We start from the raw sequence: 21,621 nt of genomic DNA, 5'->3' as shown, positions 1-21,621 counted from the left end.
AGAGTTTAGGATCAGTGCTCAGGCCCAGAGTTCAAGCCCCATGAGTGACAAGACAAAACAAAAATAAAAACCATTCATATACTGAGACACTAAATACCACTGTAAATTTAACTTGAGAAAAAAAGTAAAAAATGGTATAAATAGACAATAACTGAAAATATTTTATGTATTTATTTATTTTTATTTATTTATTTTTGGTCGGTCCTGGGGCTTGAACTCTGGGCCTGGGCACTGTCCCTGAGCACTTCAGCTCAATGCTACCGCCCTACCCCTTGAGCCACAGCACCTTTTATGGTGTTCTTGTGGTTAACGGACTTTAGTGCCCCAGCTGGCTTTGAACCAAACAGGGATCCCCAGATCTTAGCCTCCTGAGTAGCTAGGGTTACAGGCGAGAGCCACCAGGCAAAACCCCGCCCAGCTGGATTCATTTTAGGGCTGTTGTTTCCTGTCTTCTTACTCACCCACACAGAGAAATAGCAGAAATCCTCCCAAATTTTATTTAGTTTACTGTGAGTCTAACATCCTGGTCTTAGCTGATTGGCCCATGTGTAGGTACCTGACCTATGAAAAATTCAGAATCCCATTTCCAGAACTTCTAACATAAGTTGTGGCTACTCTTTAAGTGGAAACAAACAGGAGCACTTGACTAACTACTTTGCAACCTAGTCCAACAAGAGAAGAATGAATGAAGTACAGTCACAGCACAGGAAACAAAGAAAGAGCCAGTAGTGACAACTGTGGTGGCCTAGGGCAGAATTCTCATAACCATTCTCCCTCTTAGGCCAGCCCCAATTAGTTGTTGGTAAAGTTCTTGCCACAGTGACTCAAATGCCACGCCATACATTCTGCTCAATCCATTACTATTCCATACCATAGAGGACGAAAAGGAGTGAAAGGAAGAACTTAATATTGGTAGAGAACTTAGAAAAATGAAAATATTCTATGTGAACCACTTGATCCATAATAAGGAATACTTTAAACAAGCAGAAGACCAAGCATGTAGCAATCCAGGAGTGAACAAGAGTTTGGAGTCTTGCCTCGCACTGATGGCTCTTGCCTATAATCCTAGCTACTCAGGAGGCTGAGATCCTCAGATCACAGTTCAAAGCCAGCCCAGGCAGGAAAGTCTGTGAAATTTTATTTATTTATTTATTTATTTTTTGCCAGTCCTGGGCTTGAGCTCAGAGCCTGAGCACTGTCCTTCTCTAGGCTAGAACTCTACCACTTGAGCCTCAGCACCACTCCGGCTTTTTCTATATATGTGGTACCAAGGAATCGAACCCGGGTCTTCGTGCATGCTAGGCAAGCACTTTAACCACTAGGCCAAACTCCCAGCCCCAAAAGTCTGTGAAATTTTTATCTCCAGTTAACCAACAGGAACATAAACAGAAAAGGCTGGAAGTGGAATTGTGGCTCAAAGTGGTAGAGTGCTGCCTTGAGTAAAAAAGTGCTCAGGGACAGCACCCAGGCCCAGAGGTCAAGCGCCATGACCAACAACAAAAAAAAGGAGTTCAGAGTGTCACCAGTATCTCCTTTTCCCCCCTCTTTTATTTCCATTCTCCCCTCCTTTCTCAAGGCATTGCACAGAACTCCTGAAATAATTAGGATAACATCATAACATCTTGTAATACATTGGATTGATAAACTTATTATATCATCTTCATATTTTAATTTCCCTGGAGTAAAGAGTAGGTATGTAAAGATTTAAAGTGAATATGTAAGGGGGCGGTTAAATTGGACACTGGTAACTCATGCCTTTAATCCTAGCTACTGAGGAGGCTAAGATCTAAGGACTGTGATTTTAAGCCACCCATGTAGGAAAGTCCTTGAGACTCTTATCTCCAATTCACCAGCAAAAAACAAGTGGCAGTGCCCAGCTCATGAGTTCAACCCTCAGTATTGGCACAAAAAGAAGAGAATAGAATACTGACAATTTGGTAGGCAAAATTTAGGTGTTCTCTCTCTCTCTCTCTCTCTCTCTCTCTCTCTCTCTCTCTCTCTCTCTCTCTCTCTCTCTCTCTCTCTCTCCCTCTCTCTCTCGTGATCTGAGAGTTTGAACCCAGAGCTTTGTGCTTGCTAGAAGGTATTCTACCACTTAAGCCACATCCCAACCCTAACAATAACAATTTGGCTAGAACTATATTAAGTGTTTGAAAGGCCTATAGAAATGTCTAGGTCATCACAAGAATGAATTTCTTTTGAAGTTGAGTATTTATCTTACAGTGGCCTATGAAGCCAGTGGTTTGCTTTTCTTTTTTTTTCTTTATCTTTTTTTTTTTTTAGCTAATTATAACTTTTTCCTCTTAGGGGTCAAGACAGCTGGGATTTTATGTTCCAGTGAGTCTCCTCCAATACTTGTTTTTCAACACTTTTTTTTTTCATAAATGCTTTGTTCCAGTTGCCAACTGGCTTGTTAACTAGGTCATCAGCCTTCCAAATCTGAAAAGTTTTCTTGACTTAGAAATATCATCAAATAGAATATTTGCTCTCTTTTCCTCATCTTCCTTTATGTTCTCATAGATACTTCAGAACATTTTCAAATACTAGAGATGCCTATGGCCTCTATTTATTCCTCCTTTCAAAGCTCTCCAAACCTAAATTCTCTAGAAAAATCTGTTCATTAGAGGAAGGTTGATTGGACCCATTCTGCAATCTTAGTCTACCAGCGAGGAGGATTTCTCATGAAAGAATAGGGATTTTTTTTTGAAAGAGACTTAAATATCAAGGGAAACAAGCTTGAAAGACTTTGTGTTCTATATATTTGATACAGTCCCTAATACAAACCAGACTGAATAGACTCTGTACATTGTCTAGCCCTGGGGCTGTTTAACCGCCTGTAACATCATTTAATACATAACAGACAGACATGTAGTACTCTTCATGTCTATTTCCTTCAGCCTATCTGCCTGTATTAGTAATTCTGTGTAGCCCACAGTGACACTGTAAGCACCCAAACAGCCCTTAGCAGAAAAAAGGTTTCACATGCTGCCATGGAGGCTATCTAGGGAGAAAGGCAGACACACTGAAATTTCAGGGCCTATCTTCCAGTCTTAACTCCTGTCCAAACTTGCTGGATACGAGCATGATCTCGAAAAGAAACATAAGCTTTGTGTATCTTAGTTTTTGTCCCTATGAATCTGAGTAGTAGCACTTCCATAGGTGGGTTATTTTGAGGATTTTATAGCCTTTAGTTATAAAGCATCTAAGTTCCTGGCTGGTATCATAGCCATTCAATGAAGCGAGGTTAATGCTCATGATGGTGGGAGGTGTGGCTCATCTTTTTACTTTTCTAGGCGAGCCCTCTACTACTAGGCTATGCTCCAGGCCCCAGTTTCTACCTTTCTTACGTTATGACCTCATACAGGAGGTCTGTATTTTAGTAGTCTTTCCTCTTGCAGGATAGATAAAATAGCAGTTGTATAGTCCTTAGGCAATAGCAATGACAGATGAGTTCTTAAGTGTGAAGAGACTTGGTCATTGGAAGAACTGAATTCTGCTTAATGTCACTTGCTTTCTGACACTGGGTAACTTTCCTGATTCTCAGTTTTCCAACTTATAGAATGAAATAATATGTACCAATAGAATCAAGATTCAGCCAGGAGCTGATGGCTCACACCTATAATCCTAGCTATTCAGGAGGCTGAGACTTGAAGATTACTGTTCAAAGCCAGCTTGGGTAGAAAAGTTCATGAGGCTGTTAGCTCCAACTAGCCACCAGAAAACTAGAAGTGGCTCTGAGGCTCAAAATATAGAGCAGTCGCCTTAAGCAAAAAGAGCCCTCGGATAGTACCCAGACCCCAGGTTCAAGTTCCATGACTGAACAAAGAAGGAGGAGGAGGAGGAAGGGAAGGAGGAGGAGGAGGCAGAAGAAGACGAAGAAGAAGAAGAAGAAGAAGAAGAAGAAGAAGAAGAAGAAGAAGAAGAAGAAGAGTAGTAAGAAGAAGAAGAAGAGGAGGAGTAAGCAGCAGCAGCAGCAGCAGCAGCAATGAGAGAATTCCAGGCAGGGTCACTTTAAACAATTCCACTTCTTATGTTTTAGAGTTCATCTAAATACTTTGCTTAGTTCCCTATATAGGAAACCCCAGATCTAAGGCTATCATTAGACTGAATTATTTGGGGATATAAGATAAAGAAGTCTAATTCTAAAGTAGTTTAAATTGCCTCCTCTTCATGGTTCAAAGCCAGCCCAGGCACTGAAGTCTGTTAGACGTTTTTTTTTTAACCAGTTCTGAGCTTGATCCAGGGCCTGAGCACTGTCCTTGGGCTTTCCTCAAGGGTAGTGCACTACCACTTGAGCCACAGCACCATTTCTGGCTTTTCAATTTATGTGGTATCAAGGAATTGAACCTGGGTCTTCATGCATGCTAGTTAAGCACTCTACCACTAGGCCAAATTCCAGGCCCCCCCCACCCCGAGATTCTTTTTCTTTTCTTTTCTTTCTTTCTTTTCTTTTTTTGTGGGTCATGGGGCTTGAACTCTGGGCCTGGGCATTGTCCCTGAGCTTTTCAGCTCAAGGGTACTGCCTTACCCATGGAACCAGAGCCCCACTTCCCCCTGAGATTCTTATCTCCAATTAACCACTCAACAATTGGAAGTGGTGCTGTGGCTCAAGGGATAGGGCAGTAGCCATGAGAACAAAGAAGTTCAGGGATGGTACCCAGGCTCTGAGTTCAAGCCTCACAACAGATGAAATAAATGAATAAATAAAATAAAGTGACTTACGCAACAAAGGCTTATATGACCAAAACTAGTTTCAGGAATTCAGCACTTTCAATAATGTGGAAATTGACATTTGCCAAGTTTCTTCCAAAAGGTTGACTTCTTGCAGAATATGGCTTGCCAAATATAGTCACAAATACATGACTTAGAGCATATTGTTTCTATAGTTTATGAACCCAACATTTATTTTATTTTTTTTTTGCCAGTCCTGGGCTTGAGCTCAGGGCCTGAGCACTGTTCTTGGACTTCCTCAAGGCTAGAGCTCTACCACTTGAGCCTCAGCACCACTTCCGGCTTTTTTCTATGTATGTGGTACCAAGGACTCGAACCCGGGTCTTCATGCATGCTAGGCAAGCACTTTAACCACTAGGCCAAACTCCCAGCCCTGAAACCAACATTTAAAAAACAAAAACAAAAAACAAATCTGGGGCTGGGAATGTGGCATAGTAGTAGAATGTTTACCTAGCATGTGTGAAGCCCTGGGTTTGATTCCTCAGTACCACATAAATAGAAAAAGCCAGAAGTAGTGCCATGGCTCAAGTGGTAGAGTGCTAGTCTTGAGTACAGAGAGGCTCAGTGATAGTGCTCAGGCCCTGAGTTCAAGCTGCACCCCCCCAAAAAAAAATCCCACAAATCTTAGCTGGGTGCAGTGGCTTGCATGCATAATCCTCGATACTTAGGAGGCTGAGATTGAGAGGATCCCAGGTTAAGGTCAACCTGGCCAAGTTTGTGAACTGTCTCCCATTCCTTCTCTACTAATAGCTAGTTGTGGTAGTACCTACCTGTCATCCTAGGTAGGGGGCTGAGGGCTGGAGGATCTTTGTTCCAGGCCAGGCTAGGGGGAAAAAAGTTCATAAAACCCTATTTTAGCAGGAACATGGTACAGTGGCTTTCTGCCTGACATCCAGCTAAGGTGGGGCATGTCAAGTAGAAAAATGAAGGTCTAGATAAGAGGTCCAGGCAAAAAATGAGACCCTATCTCAACATCATCAGTGCAAAAAAGGACTGGAGTGTATAAAAATGCTGCTCAGTGGAGTATTTATTCAGCAAACATGAAGGCTGGAGTTCAAACCCAGGATCACCACCAAAATAATAATAATAATAATAGTAATAATGATAATAGAAAAAGAAAAAAATCCTTGGGAAGATTCTGAGTCATGCTCCCATTTCTCTTGGGGGTAAGAAGGAGGGAAGCAGTCTGATTACCACAGAGTCACTTTAAAGAAGGAAGGTGAAGTCTTCAAGGAGCAAAAGGGGATGGATATGTTGAGCTCGGAGCCTGAGCACTTAAGGCTAATGCTCCATCACTTAAGGCACAGTTCCACTACTGGATTTTTGGTGGTTAATGATAGATAAGTGTCTTGGGGATTTTCCTGAGGCTGTCACTACAGGTAGCCCAGATTTGCCTGGAACTCAGGATCTTCCTGCCTTAGCTTTCCAAGTGCTGTGATTGCAGGCATGTACTACCATATCAGGCTCTTAGTGCAGTTCCAGGAGTTACGATGGGGAAGAATCACTGATAAGTTTTGTGTAAAAATAGTTTGAGTCTCTTTTAAAAGAATCTAAATTAGAAATGAAGGCAGCTCTGAAATAATGTTCAGCCAAACTCTTTTTTTTTAACTTGAGGATGTATATGGATATCGTAAAATGCAAATCTCTGCTAATGAATGCTGCTACACATATTTTCTCATTTGGTGTGGATGTGGATTGAAAGCATGCCTCTGCTTCTCCAGCTCCTTGTCTTCTTCCTGTCACCGGAGGCATGCCAGAATTGTCTTGCTGGAGGATTGTGTGCGTGTGTGTGTGGAGGGGGTAGTGGATGGGGAATGGGTGTAGAAAACCTAAAGTTTCTAAATTTTAAAGGGGTACTGGTGGCTCATTCCTGTAATTTTTGCTACTCAGGAGACTGAGTTCTCAGGATGGAAGCCAGCAAGGCAGGAAAGTTCACAAGACGATTTCCAGTACACCAGAAAGCTGGATATGGAGCTGTGGCTCAAGTGGTAGAACAGAATCCTTGAGAAGAAACGGGACAAGGCTCATGCCCAGTACTGGTATACACATGTGCAAATGCGCACACACAGAAAAAATAGGGAATATTTTTTATAACTGGAAACTATTGAACAGTTAATGTAGGTAAGGTTCTGTAGTAAATGCACAGTGAGGAAACTAAGGCACCAAGGAAGTGGGTAATTTGCTTCAGCTCCTCAATGTCATTGCTTGGGAATTCTGATGACAGTGTCTGTTTTATTATTCTTATTCTTAAAATCAGATATACCTTTAATATTTTTTATGCAAACTGAAAATCTTGTAAGCAAAAGTGTTGGTTGTAGTGCATTGTTTTGTAATTATCTTGTATAAAGTACATACACTTGAAGCTGGTTTCCATTTCCTGTTTTTTAAATTTTTTTATTTTTTCTCTAGCTTTCCTTAATTATGGTACCAGGCCACTCTCCATTTCCTGATCCATTAGTGATATGAGATTTAACAGTGCAGAGGTCATCTGATAGTCATTTCTGGATTGCATCTCAGCTTCAAAAAGTCTAGAACTAGAGCACCTAAACATTCTGTATGCCAGGCAATAATGTGCACATGAATCACACAGAAAGCTAAGAGAAAACTCCAGCCTTTGAAGCACATCTGAAAATGTTATTGCAATATTTAGATGGTAACCCAAGAAAATGGCACTGCTGAGGGTGTTTTCTAGTGGATAAAAGGAACATAAAGGAATAAGACACCTTTGTCCAACTAGCTGTGTGTATCTCCCCCTCCCCACAAAGATAGCAACTTTTGCCTTTACCTCAGTCCACAGTAGCTTCAAGTACTGCAGTCCCCCACAGCAAATTAGGCTGGGCTGGCTTTGAAGATGCTGTCTTACTGATGCTTGGTTTGACTAGGCTTCAATTTATTATCTATCCCTTCTTTAGTTCACCACCCAATAGTCTGTATCTTCTAATCACATGGCTAGCCTGCCAAAAGATTGAAGATAAGCTCAGCTTTCATATCTGGAAAGTGAATGCATTCATCTGATAACAACAGACTGTTTTGATAATGGCCCCCTGAACACTATAATGCATTTTTCATGTTATCTAGAATAGCCATCTTCCAACTTCTTTTACCATGCCATTCTCATCAGTATTTTGGGAGGGGAAGCATATTCTTACAATTACATATGTATTTGTTCATGAAATGTACATGTGCTACCATCATTAACTTTTTTTTTTTTTGCCAGTCCTGGGCTTGAGCTCAGTGCCTGAGCACTGTCCTTGAACTTTCTCAAGGCTAGAGCTCTACCACTTGAGCCTCAGCACCACTTCCGGCGCACCACTTCCGGCTTTTTTCTATGTATATGGTACTGAGGAATCAAACCTGGGTCTTTGTGCATGCTAGGAAAGCACTCTGCCACTATGCCAAACTCCCAGCCCAGCCATCATTAATTTCTGATTCACAATATGTAGTCTGACTTAGAATAAAGTTTGTTAATATAATGGGTGTAATTCTCATTTCATGTTGTCTTCTTGACAAGTCAAATTCGGGTTGGATGTTAGACTGTCACTTCAACTTTGAAATGTAGCTGCTTGTTCATCTGCAGGGGTTTCTTGGCAGAAGGCTCTTGTCATTTTTAAGTGTTAAGTCTATATAGTACTATCAGTAAATCCACATAAGTGAACCCAGCCAACAAGTCACCAGGTTATGGGAGATGAGATCACTGCTGACCTCTGGAATATATCTTATGCTGCTCTAGGCCCAGGGCCATTCACTTTGTATAGAAAATATTACTTGAGGCTTGGGAGATAGATTAGTGGAAGAACCTTTGCCTAGCATAAAATATTACTTGAGCTTAATGTGTTTCATTTAAGCATAAATAGATGCCCTCATTATGTTTTTCTCTTGCATCCCAAGTGGATCGCCTTGCACTAGCCTTAGAGCACACACACACCTGGGATTCATGGACTTTCTTAAAAAACTAGTAGTCCAGAGAGCTAGTTCTCACACAGGCAGGAATGTTTCCATATTAAAAAAAAAAAAAGAAAAAGGAAACCTGTTTACTTCAGTTCCTCAGCCATTTTATAGAAAAAGAAATGACTTTGAAATGAATTGTCTTCATAGTGATCCATAATTTGCAAGCAAAATCCTCAACTGCAGAATGTGAAATGTTCTAAGCAACAGCTGTGAGCATTTCAAACGTGCACTACTTTTTAACGGCTCAAATGTTGCCAAAGAAAATTGAGTTGGCTTCAAATTTTTTCTTGGTTTTAATTCTGTACTTACCCTCAATCAGAGATTGAGGAAACAAGGGTTGTTTGGCTGGGATACTGAACTGTCATAAAGACTGAGATGTGGAAATATAATTTTTTTTTTCTTTTGGTCAGTCCTGCGGCTTGAACTCAGGGCTTGGGTGCTGTCTCTGAGGTTCTTTTTTTTTTTTTGCCAGTCCTGGGCTTGAGCTCAGGGCCTGAGCACTGTCCTTGGACTTTCTCAAGGCTAGAGCTCTACCATTTGAGCCACAGTACCACTTCCGGCTTTTTTCTATGTATGTGGTACCGAGGAATCTTCATGCATGCTAGGCAAGCACTTTAACCACTAGGCCAAACTCCCGGCCCTGAGGTTCTTTTGTTGAAGGCTAGCATGTTAGCACTTGAGCCACAGCAGCACTTCCGGCTTTTTCAGTGTATGTGGTAGAGGAATCCAACTCAGGGCTTCATGCCTGCTAGGCAAGCATTCCACAATATTATAAGGTCTAGATAAATATCTTTATCAGAGCAAATATGGGCACTAGCTATGCGGTAGCCAAGGGAGTTTGCATTAAGAGTTGTCATGCCAGTGTTTCCTATTTCAGTTCAAAATAGGAATATTTTTGCCTTGCATAGAATTATTTTTCACATTTATAGGAATTTGCAATCTCGAGTCCTGACCAGCAGGTGAAACAAAAGGAATTTTTGTTGTCACTTGTGCATATAATCATTGAGTTCAAGTCCCACATTGGACAAAAAACAAAAACAAAAAAAAAACCTGTTGTTGATCATGAGTTTGAACTAAGGAGTTGGGCACTGTCTCTGAGCCTCTTTGTATTCAAGTTTAGTACTGTACCAGTTTGAGCCACAATGCCACTTGGCCACTTCCCATTTTTTGGTAGTTAACTACCTAAGTCTCTTGGACTTTCCTGCTTGGGTTACCTTGATCCTCAAACATCAGGTTCTTGCGTAGCTAGGACTAGGTGTGAGCCAACGATGCCCAGTCAGTATATGTTACTACTAAGAAGCTTTCTTTGTATTTCTACTCCCTACCCCCCTCACCCCTGTCCTGGGGTTTGAACTTAGGGCCTCTAGCTTCCTAGGCACATAAGCCGCACCCTTAACCCTAAAGAATCTTCTTTTCCTTAAAAGAAAAAATAAAAGTCCTTGTTAAGTCTGGAAATGCCCCATCTGGCTTAGGGGCTTATCAAGGATTTTGCAAAAGCACATCTGTAACTGTGTTGTCACTTGTAGGCAGAACAACTTCGCCAATGATAATCTCGCCAGTCTCCCCGAGCTCCGGGGCAGGGGGTGAGCAATGCCGTTAATCGCAAGGTGTGTGCGTGCGCGCGTGCGCACGCGCGCCCGTAGCTGGGCGGGTGGGGACCACGTCCCACCTGCAAGAGCTACCTGAACACTGGCCCAGCTCAGGCTCGCGGAGACCATCCCCGGAACCGACGTTTAGGGGGAAACAAAAAAGACCAGGCCCCAAGCTTAACCCAACCTGTGGCCTGGCCCCAGGGGGTGAGGTTTCTGAGTCGGGCCTGCCATAGGTTCGGGGGCGGCTGGGCTTCGCGCGGGCCCACGGGCTCGAGCCGGGCTGCTCTGGCACCGGCCGCACCTTATTTCTTTCTGCGCAGCGCGGGGTCGCGTCCGGGGTGGGGCTCGCTCTAGTCGAGACGGGGGCCACCCAGGCCGCTGGGGAAGGATCGAGGCATAGGGGATCCCCCATCCCAGCCCTCGAATCCTCCGGTGGAGAAGGACCGCTGTTCAATCTTCCTTTGGTGCCGGCCTGCCGGGAGGCGAGCTCCTCTGTGGCCCGGTGGGCACCAGCGCGATCGACTCCAGTCCACCCGGCCGCTCAGCGGAAGCGGCCGCCCCGCGTTCCGAGCTCGCGGCAGCATCCGGGTCCTCCACTCCACTGTCCAATCCTCGACCTCCTCTCTTCCCACCCTCCTGTCTCCCCGCCCCCCATCCCTGCCGCCAATCCCTGGTCCGCTCTCATCCGAACTTGCTGGTAAGGGAGTGAAGGCGCGCGTCAGCCAATGAGGCGTCTCTTCCCGTTTGAAGTCTCCAGTGGGCGGGCGTCGGAGGCGGGCGCTGCGGGACCGGAGGTTTGGTTGCGTGTGTGCCATGGACTCAGCCGCCCGGTGATATTGACAATAGGAGAGAGAAAGGGGCATTGACGGGGACCCGCGGCGGGTAGCGAACGGCGGCTCTGGCAGCGGCGGCTCGGGCTCCAGCGGCTCTTCCTGTACCTCCTCCTGACTCCTCCATCGGCCGCGGCTGCTGCAGAATCCCGTCTTCCTCCTTCCCTTCCCCCCTCCCCACCTCGCCGCCGCCGCCGCCGCCGCCGCCGGGTCCGGGGCAACGAGCTGAGGCGCCGCCCGCCGGGAATGTGAGCGCGGAGCCGCCGGCGGAGCCGCAACGGGGTCAGTGCCGATTTGATGGGCCGGGCCCGCGGGGGAGGATCGTGAGGCCGCCGCCGTCGCCGCCGGAGCGCTCAGGGTCGGGTCCGGCCGAGAGGCCTAGAGGCGCAGTCGCCGCCGCCGCCGCGGAACCGGAGAGACGCCGCACCGGACAGCCATCGCCCCGGGCTCCCCGCCGCCGCCGCCCGGACCTCCCCCCGCACGTCCCGGCCCCGCCGCCCGCCCCCGCCGCGGCCCCCTCGCCCGTCCACCGCCCGTCGAAACCACAGATCGTCTTTGGATTCTTCCCCACAAGCTTCAAGGTAACTTCGTCCCTCCGCCGCCACGGATCGCCCGCCTCCCTTCCTGTGCCCGGTTCCCCGCGGGGGGAACCTGCCGGGCACCGGATTCCGAGAGCCGAGAGGGCCTGGCCCAGGCTGGCGAGGGGCGCGGCGGGGTGGGGGTGCGCCCGCCGGAGCCCCCGTGCCACTTGTCTGATTTTTTACCTGCAAAGGCTTGATGCAATCTCCCCATTCACTCTGCCTCCCCCTTCCTCTCCTCTTCCCCCTTCTGCGATCCGGGGCGCTTACCTGGCCCTCCTTTCATCCCCCTGGCGGAGGCGGTGGACAAAATAGGTTTGGTGTGGTGAGGGCGAATCTGTAGTGGCTGTAGCCTCTCCCCGGGTTTGGGGTGTATGTAAAGCAACCCTACAGACAAGCCCATTCCTGGCTCCCTGCTCCCTTCCTTCCTCTTGGATCATCCCCGTCTTGCAAATGAATGTACGGTGCCGCTGTTAATAGAGATTGCTGCGGCCGAGGCAAAAACCTGTCTCCCTGGGCTTTTGCACGGATCTGCCGTTGCCTCCCCTCTGTTCTGCAATGCTTTGTGGTTGGGATCCTTGACGTTTATTCTGGGCTGCGGGCATACTGAGGCATTAAAGAAAATGCTACCTATATCTAGATGTTCGTTGGCGATGGCACAGGAGGTATAATGAAGAGATGTGATGGAGGAATAAGATTTACCAGGATTCTTGTGTTGTTAGGGTTAGAATGAAATCTCAGTAATTCGCACGGAAGACTGGAAAATCCGCCCCTGAATTTACAACATTTAATGTGACGCGGAGCTTCTTGCTAATGCAGTCATATTTTAAAGTGATCGTTCATTTTCTATCACGTTCCTAATTTGCAATTCTGGTTTGAACCTCACATATTGCATTTAAGGCAAAACGTGGGTAGATTTAAGAAAAATAAACCCCACAACTTTTTAATGAAAGAGAAACGAAAGAAAACATAAATCTTGTGGTGTTTTCTTTCCACCATTTTTTTTTTAACTTTGCCAGAATCCATGTAATCCATTCAGTAGGAAATCCCCTTTCTCCCTACCCCCCTCTCTCTTTTTGATGTAGGTCTTGGGCCTTGAACTTAGGGCCTGGGCAGGCTCCTTGAGCTTTTTTTCACTCAAAGCTAGCTTTCTACCTCTTGAGCCACAGCTCTACTTCCAGCTTTTTTGATGGTTAATTTCAGAGAAGAATCTCACCCACTCTCCTGTCCTGACTGGGTTTGAACTACAATCCTCAGATCTCAACTCCCTAACTAGTTAGGACTACAGGTGTGAGTCACTAGCAATAGACTCTTCCTTAAATTTTTTTTTTCTGCCAATCCTTGGACTTGAACTCAGGGCCTGACTACTGTCCTTGGGCTTTCTCAAGGCATCAGCATTTCCCCTGTATGCACTATTTCTACTGGATTTTGCCGTTAATCTTGCATGGAGCCTCGGTTCCATGGAAATGATGGCATGATCTTTAGATTGGGGAATGAGATTGAACTTGATGCTCACTACTTTTAGGAAATACTTTCCATTTTAATAATTTGAAGAGGACCAAAACATGCAAAAGAACTGTTGCCTTCCATCAGTTTGGTGGAATGAAAATTGGTATTTGATATTCCAAACATAAGCCTCTGGGGAAGAGAACTTGGTTGTCCTGGTAGGGTGTGAAGTTAGGTTTTTAGTTGAGTTTGGTGCTTGGTTTCATTGTATTTCAAAAAGACTTCCTCAAAATGAGTTTAATTAATTCTTTTTATGAGTTCTGTTACAAGTAACCTAGCCAATGCACTGTGGTGGCTTATTACAGCAAAGCCAGTATATTAATTTGAAAGTCATTGCTCAGATAGTTTCAGTAATTGTAAAATTCACATTGTTGTGATATATTGGTATGCCTTCATGAAGTTCAATTGGGGTTTCAGCTTCAGAGCCCATTCATAATATTAAATACATTGAGGAAATGTATCCATGGAAGTTTTCCAGCTTCAAGATAGTTCCAAAATTACTTCAAAAATCACAAAATGAGAAGAGCTTTGCAGCTAGAATGGGAAGACAGCAAGCACAGAGTTCAATTCTAACTGAGAGTTTATCCTCTCAATGCTTACAGTGGAGACTGCCCATACATTAGTTGCAACATTGCTTACATGGTAACAGTATTACTTTCTTCAACAAATTCTCATATTTTACCTAGATACACCAGATACTTCAACTGGTTTAATTGGGCATGCATTCATTCCCATTTTCCTGAATGATGTTTGTGGGCATTTTAGAATTCTTATAAGTCAACATAAATGCTTCTAACCTTGGGGATGTGTTGATGATAGTCTTTCTCTTCAGTAGGGATATGTCCTCAGCACCAACTACTCCTCCATCAGTGGATAAAGTAGACGGATTTTCTCGGAAGTCCGTCCGAAAAGCCAGACAGAAGAGGTCGCAAAGTTCCTCCCAGTTTAGGTCTCAGGGCAAGCCTATCGAGTTAACACCTCTGCCGCTGCTCAAAGGTAAGTCCCCTGACCAGGTGATATCACACTTTTTAAATTGATTTTTCTATAGATATGTGTATATTTTCCATTTTGTGGAGCTTCAGATCTTTTAAAATTCTATATTTCAGGTACTTCAGAACTTCCCTAGTGTGAGACCAAGCATATATGTATGTATGTATGTATGTATGTATGTATGTATGTACGTACGTACGTACGTATGTGCCAGTCAAGGGGCTTGAACTCAAGGTCTGGGCACTGATCTTGAGCTCTGAGTTTCTACTCAAGATGTGGTGCCCTGCCACTTTGCGCTGAAACTCTACTTCTGGTTTTGTGTGTGTGTGTGTATGTGTGTGTGTGTGTGTGTGTGTGTGTGTGTGTGTGTGTGTGTGTGTGTATGTGTCTGTCTGTGATTAACTAGCAATGAGTTTCATGACCATCCTATCTGGGCTGGATTTGAACTGCTATCCTTGGATCTGAGTCTCCTGAGTAACTAGGATTACTGATGTGAGCCATGGGTGTATGTGGTCCATTCTCCTCCTTTAAATAAAGGCTCATGTAAATAGCTGTGGACAAGTGAAACTTGGTTTTATTAGGAGACTCTCACGTTGACAATAAAAAACTTGCAGAGATGTCTAGGTGTGCGGTTTTTCATTTGATGGGCAGGTGAGTCTACCTGTCAGGTACAGGGGATGGTACGACTTACAAAAGGAAAACAGGGTTTGAAAAAACGGAATTTTTAATTATCAACAAAAAGTTTATAGTTGATTACTGGTTTTGTTTTGAGATAGCATACATAAAAAAAACCATAATGTAATCTTGATCAGACTTGGGAGTTTAACCTTAAGAGTAGGTTTTTAATATAAGAACTGATGTTTTTCTAAATTAGATCTTTCAAGTTCTGTTTCGGCATGTGAATAGTCTTTATCCTTCTGAATTCCTACTCTGTGTTTGTGAACAGGCACTATTTGAAATGTATTAGAGTAATAGCTGCTGCTATGGTGTAAAAACTGTCAGAATCCACTGTTAAAGAGAGTTTTGCTAAATCAGACTGGGGAGGAAGGGGGCCTGAGCAATATAGTGGAATTTGGAGGCTCAGAGGAAACCATATAGCACGCTCCTTTCTGTAACAGTCTAGTTCTCCAATCCCTCTTCCCTAGGAGTCATCATTATGTCTTTTGTGTCAATGAATAATTCTACTGTAGGACCTCTTCTAAATGGAATCATGCAATGTTTGCCTTAGCATAATGTCATGAAGGTCCATGTCGTAGCATGTGTCACAGTTGATTCTTTTTGAAGGCTGAATAATATTTCATTTACTTTACATTTGGATCACTTCCAGTAGCTTTTAGTTATCGTGAATACTCTGAACATGAGTATGTATAATGGTTTGAGACCCTGCTTTCATTTCTTTTGGGTATATATTTAGAAGTAGAATCTTGATGGATTGTATGTTTGGATTTTTTGAGGGAATGGGGAGTTACCATACAGTTTTCCAAAGCAGCTATAGCCAATAGCAGTGTACATTCTCACCAGCGGGTCATTTTCCTCTTCATGTGTGTTTTAGCCATTACAAGAGGGTATGAAATGGATTGCATTGTGTGTGTTTGCAAACATGCATGTCAATACTGAAGTTTGAGCTCAGGGCTTTGTGTTTGCTAGGTAGGTAGTTTATGACTACAGCCATATCCCCACACTTTTTTTCTTTAGTTTCCTTTGCTTTTTCCTTTCTTCCCTTCCTTCCCTCCTCCTTCCCACTCTCCTTTCTTCCTTCCTTTCTTCCTTTTTAAAAAATGTGCTGTTCTTGCAGCTTGAACTAGGATGAGCTGTTGCTTAGCTTCTTTATGCTCTACTATTTGAACAGCTACTCCACTCTGGTTTTTTGGTGGTTAATTGGAGATAAGAGTTTCATAGACTGTCCCACTTGGGCTGGCTTAGAACTGCAATCCTCAGATCTCAGCCTCCTCAGTAATTAGGATTACAGGCATGAGCCATTGGTGCTCAACACTTCATTTTTCAGTATAGATGTTGGTAGTTATTTGTTTGTTTGTTTTTGCTAGTCTGGGGCTTGGACTCAGGGCCTGAGTACTGACCTTAGGTTTTCTCAAGGCACTACCACTTGAGCCACAGCACCACTTCCAGCTTTTTCTATGTATGTGACACTGAGGAATCGAACCCAGGGCTTCGTACATGTTAGGCAAGCACTCTACCACTGGGTCATATTCCAGGACCCTAGATTTCCTTTTTTCTTTCTTTCTTTTTTTTAAATAGGATTTCTTTGACTAAGAAGGTTTGAGTTTTATTTCGGGGTACAATATACTTACAATTGAATTTTGTGAATTGCTTTAAAGAATAAAGACATGTTCTTTAGTTTCAGGGGAGTTTAAATATATTTAATGTATTTAATATATTAATTTTTCATATATAATTTTTGAAATTTCAGAAATTAGACACATTAATAATCACAATATGCATTAATAGAATGTTTATGTGCATCATAGAAGTTGACTGGCAGACTAGTAAATACTATTGCATATTTATTCCTAGCATTTTAAGCATCTGTTTGCTTGAAAAATGATAAAGTGAAGGGAAAGTTTCTGTTTTGCCCTTTTTCCAGTAGGCAGTGTTTTGAAATCTGTGTCATTGTTGTTCTTGTTCTTTTTCTTTTTTTTTTTTTTGCCAGTCCTGGGCTTGAGCTCAGGGCCTGAGCACTGTCCTTGGAATTTCTCAAGGCTAGAGCTCTACCACTTGAGTCTCAGCACCACTTCTGGCTTTTTTCTATGTATGTGGTACCGAGGAATCGAACCCGGGTCTTCGTGCATGCTAGGCCAGCACTTTAACCACTAGGCCAGACTCCCAGCCTCTTTTTCTTTTTTTCTGTGTGTGTGTGTGTGTGTGTGTGTGTATACACACACACACACACACACACATATATATATATATTTTTTTTTTTTTGCTGGTCCTGTGACTTGAACCCTGGGTCAGTGCACTATCCTTGAGCCTCTTTGTGTTCAAGGCTTTACCACTTGAACCACAGCTCTACTCCCAGCTTTTTGGAGTAGATTATTGGAAATAAGAGTCTCACAGACTTTTCTGCCCAATCTGGCATTGACCTGTGATCTTCAGCTTTTAGCCTCCTGAGTGTAGGTGTGAGTCATTGGTGCCCTGCTAAGACTTGGCTAGTTTTTCTACCTTTGGCTCTGTCCAACTGGAGTTGGACAGAGGGGCCTGTGCTTACTGTGCTTACTAGACAGGTGCTTCACTATTTGAACCGTTCTTCTAGCCCTTTTGCTTCTGTTATTTTTCAGATAGGGTCTTGTGCTTTTTGCCTTAGAATATGATTCTCCTACCTCTCTGCCTTTTGCTTAGCTGCAATTATAGGCTTGAAGCTTAACTTTTCCAGATAAGGTTTTACCAACTCCTCCCCCCCCCCCCTTTTTTTTTTTGCCAGTCCTGGGGCTTGAACTCAGGGTCTGGGCACTGTCCTTGGACACTTTTTGCTCAAGGCTAGCTAGCACCCTGCCATTGAGCCACAGTGCCACTTATGGCTTTTTCTGTGTGTGTGGTTCCGGGGAGTCGAACCCAGGGCTTTGTGCATGCTAGGCGAGCATGCTACCACTAGGCCACTCTCCCAGCAGCTCCAGGTCTTCTTATCAACTTTTTGCCCTTGCATATGACTATGTTCCAGACTGTTTCTATCTCTTCCTTCCATATATCTAGGATAATAAATGGGAACCACTTCTCTAGCCCTAAGACTTGGATTCTTAGCCAGCAGTGGTGGCTCACACCTGTAATCTGAGCTACTAAGGAGAGTGAGATCTGAGGGTCCATGAGATTCTTATAGCCAATTAACCACCAGAAAACTGGAAGTGGTGCTGTAGTTCAAGTGGTAGAGTGCTAGCCTTCAGCTCTGAGCCCAGGCTCGGAGTTCAAGCCTCAGAACTGACCAAAAAAAAAAAATTGGATTCTTGTTGCATCTTTTTTTGTATATGCCTACATACCGAGTGATGAGGCAAGTGCTGACAGAAATCTAGGTAGGGCAACCAAATTCAGTAACTAGGCAAATACCTAAGTACATGTGTATGACCTATACCTATACTGTCAGTGAATACACACACATCTTTTGGTAATAATATTAGTAATAAAATTGTAGTACTTGATTAAGTGATTTTTTGATTTCTCTCATTCTATAATGTCGTATTTCCTTTCTTTGACTTTAGATTATTTTTGTAAGTCTAGGTTTGAGTGTGTGTGTGTGTTTTATTTTTGTGTCAGTAATGAGGCTTGAACTCAGGCCTCTGCCCCTGAGCTTTTTGGCTCAAGGTTGGCACTCTGCTACTTAAGTCACAGCTCAAGTCACAACTGTACTTCAGGCTTTTTGGTGATTAATTGGAAGTAGGAACCTCATGGGTTTTTCTGCTTTGATTCCCTTCAAACTGTGATCCTTAAATCTCAGCCTTCTGAGTAGCTAGGATTGCAGATTTGAGTCACCGGTGCCTGGTTTAAGTGAAATAGTTTTGAAAAACACTTTCTGTTTGAAGATGGGGTTATAGTGAAAAATGGCTTCATTATTTCTGGTCTCACAATTATGTGTTTAAGTTATTTTGTGGCTAGTTTGAACAGTCCAGCAGTGGTGATGACTGCAAATACCATTTAGCAGAAAAGAATCCCTTGCCTCTTGGTGTTGATACTTCTCTAATGAGTCATCATCCTGCTTTATTTTTTCAGGGTTGGGGTAGAATCCAGGGCCTCATGCATTGTAGGCAAGCACTCTTATCACTGAGCCATAGGCTCAATCCCTACAAACACGTTTAAAAGAAAAAAGAATTCTATGCTTATAGGTTAAGCTTACCTTTTTGTTGTTGTTGGTTGTGGAGCTTAAGCTCTAGGCCTAGGTACTGTCCCTATTGAGCTCTTCAGCTCAAGACTAGCATTCTACCACTTGAGCCACTGCGCTACTTCTGGGTTTTTGGTGGTTAAATGGAAATAAAAGTCTCATGGACTTTTGTGCCTGGGTTGGCTTTGAAGCAAGATCCTTAGATCTCAGCCTTCTGAGTAACTAGGATTATAGGCGTGAGCCACTGTCGTCCGGCTTTGTCTCCTGGATTTTAGTGCCCAAGCTGGTTTTGAACCGTCATCCTCAGATCTCAGTCTCCTGAGCAGCTAGGATTACAGGCATGAGCCACTGGTGCCAGCTAAGCTTACATTTTTATTTTTAGGATTGACAGTTTGTGAGAACTTTAAAAATTACTATTTCAAGCTAGTACTTTGTGTTTCTAACGATTGCATTCTTTTGTCATCTGTATCTACTTTGTGGTGAAAGAGTAAGAATGTGCAGTATAATTACATGTTTTCATAATGGACTAATGCACTAAAGTGCACTTATAGTAAGAATAGTCTTAGGAATCATATCTTCTGCTTCAGTGTTTACTGTCCTCTGTATTGTACTGCAGTGTCATACAGGGAAATGGCATGGCTTTGCTGATTTCCCCCCTGAAAGCCTCCATACCTTACTACAAAATGAGGATGAAAAATATACATAGTATATCAAGTAAATACTGCCTGTTACTATTTATCTACAGTTTCAGAAATCAGAATGTGAGGGGCCAGGAGTTTGGCCTAGTGGTAGAGTGCTTGCCTAGCATGCATGAAGACCCAGGTTTAGTTCCTTGGTACCACAAATGCAGAAAAAGCCAGAAGTGATGCTATGGCTCAAGTGGTAGAACTTTAGTCTTGAGAAATCCCAAGAACAGTGCTTAAGCCTTGAGCTGAAACGCAGGACTGCCAAAAAAATAAAAACAAAACAAATCAGAATGTGAAATTGTGTGTGTGTGTGTGTGTGTGTGTGTGTGTGTGTGTGTGTGTGTGTTTCACAAAAAGATGAATTGAACCCTGGTCTTTGTGCTTGCTAGGCAAGCATTCGACCACTAGGCCAAACTCCTGGCCACTCCCTGAGCTTCATTTGCTCAAGGCTAGCACTCTACCACTTGAGCCACAGCATCACTTCTGGCCTTTTCTGTTTATGTGGTACTAAGGAATCGAACCCAGGGCTTCATGCATGCTAGGCAAGCACTCTACCATTGAGCTACATTCCCAGCCTGAAATAGGAAATTTCTCAGAAAATTAAGAAATAGTTTTATAGTTATTAACCTTTATCAATATAAAGATTGAAACAGTCTGTTTTGAATTTAATAGAATAGCTTTCATATATTTCTTCCTTTTTTTTTTGGTACCAGTACTAAGGCTTGCATTCAGGGTCTGAGCCAAAAGAGATTTTAGCTTTTGTGCTCAATGATGGTGCTCTACCATTTAAACTACAGCTCCATTTTTTTTTGTTGTTGTTGTTGTTGGCTAATTGGAGATAAGAAAGAATCCTAGAGATTTTTCTGCCTAGGCTGGCTTCAAAACTTGATACTCATACCTCTGCTTCCTGAGTAGCTAGGATTATAGGCATGAGCACTTGTATCTGATTGCTCTTTTTTTTTTCTTCTTTGTTGTTCGTGGGGCATAAACTCTGTCCCTGGGCGCTGTCCCTGCCTGAGCTCTTCAGCTGGACTAGAACTCTATCCCTTGAGCCACAGTGCCACTTCCAGTTTTCTAGTGCTTAAATGGAGATAAGAGTCTCTAAGAGTCCCACGGAGTGTAGTGCCTGGGCTGTCTTTGAACCATAATCCTCAGATATCAGCCTAATGAGTATCTAGGATTATAGGCATGAGCCACCTTGCCTGGCTTTTTTTTTTTTTTTTTTTTTTTTTTTTAATGTTGGTTCTGGGGCCTGAACTTTGGGCCTGGCGCTGTCTCTGAACTTTTACATTCCAGGCTAGTGCTCTACCACTTGAGCCACAGCTCCACTTCCAACATTTTGTTTTAAGAGTCTCATGGAGGGGCCAGGAGTTTGGTTTAGTGGTAGAGTGCTTACCTAGCATGCACGAAGACTGGGGTACGATTCTGTAGTACCACATACACAGAAAAAAACTGAAAGTGTTGCTATGGCTCAAGTGGTTGGTTGAACGCTAGCCTTGAGAAAGCTCAAGGACAGTACTCAGGCCCTGAGCTCATACCCCAGGAGTTGTTAAAAAAAAAAGGGGAGGGGGGAGTTTGGCCTAGTGGTAGAGTGCTTGCCTAGCATGCAGGAAGACCCGAGTTCAATTTCTCGGTACCACATACATAGAAACAAGCTGGAAGTGGTGCTGAGGCTCAAGTGGTAGAGCTCTAGCCTTGAGAAATTCCAAGGACAGTGCTCAGGCCCTGAGCTCAAACCCAGGACTGGCAAAAAAAAAAAAAAGTCTCATGGAATTTCCTGCTTGGGTTTGAAACTGAGATCCTTAGATCTCTGCCTCCTGAGTAGCTAGAACTACAGGCATGAGCCATGGGTGCTGGACTTGACTGGCTTTTATTTCTATTTATTTTTTAAAAATTAATTTTATTATATTTTTGTTTACGTGGTATTGAGGAACTGAA

General features: G+C 43.5%; 1 protein-coding gene across 3 annotated transcripts in view; it reads left to right on the top strand.

Moving 5' to 3' along the window:
• The first annotated feature begins 11,599 nt into the window (after positions 1-11,599).
• The window catches only part of Ppp2r5e (protein phosphatase 2 regulatory subunit B'epsilon), a 116,929-nt gene continuing 106,907 nt past the window's right edge, over positions 11,600-21,621 (top strand). For 2 of the 3 annotated variants that reach the window (XM_090344247.1, XM_090344245.1), the window contains exons 1-2: positions 11,600-11,682; positions 14,018-14,181. In XM_090344247.1, the coding sequence (XP_090200373.1) occupies positions 14,025-14,181 (157 nt within the window). In that variant the 5' untranslated portion in view covers positions 11,600-11,682; positions 14,018-14,024. The remainder of the gene's footprint in view (positions 11,683-14,017; positions 14,182-21,621) is intronic. The other variant, XM_090344246.1, reaches the window with a different exon arrangement.

Source organism: Megascapheus bottae, chromosome 14, assembly GCF_031878675.1.
Source record: "Megascapheus bottae isolate mThoBot1 chromosome 14, mThoBot2.hap1, whole genome shotgun sequence".
Taxonomy (NCBI): Eukaryota; Metazoa; Chordata; class Mammalia; order Rodentia; family Geomyidae; genus Megascapheus; species Megascapheus bottae.
This window is presented reverse-complemented; position numbering and strand designations above follow the sequence as displayed.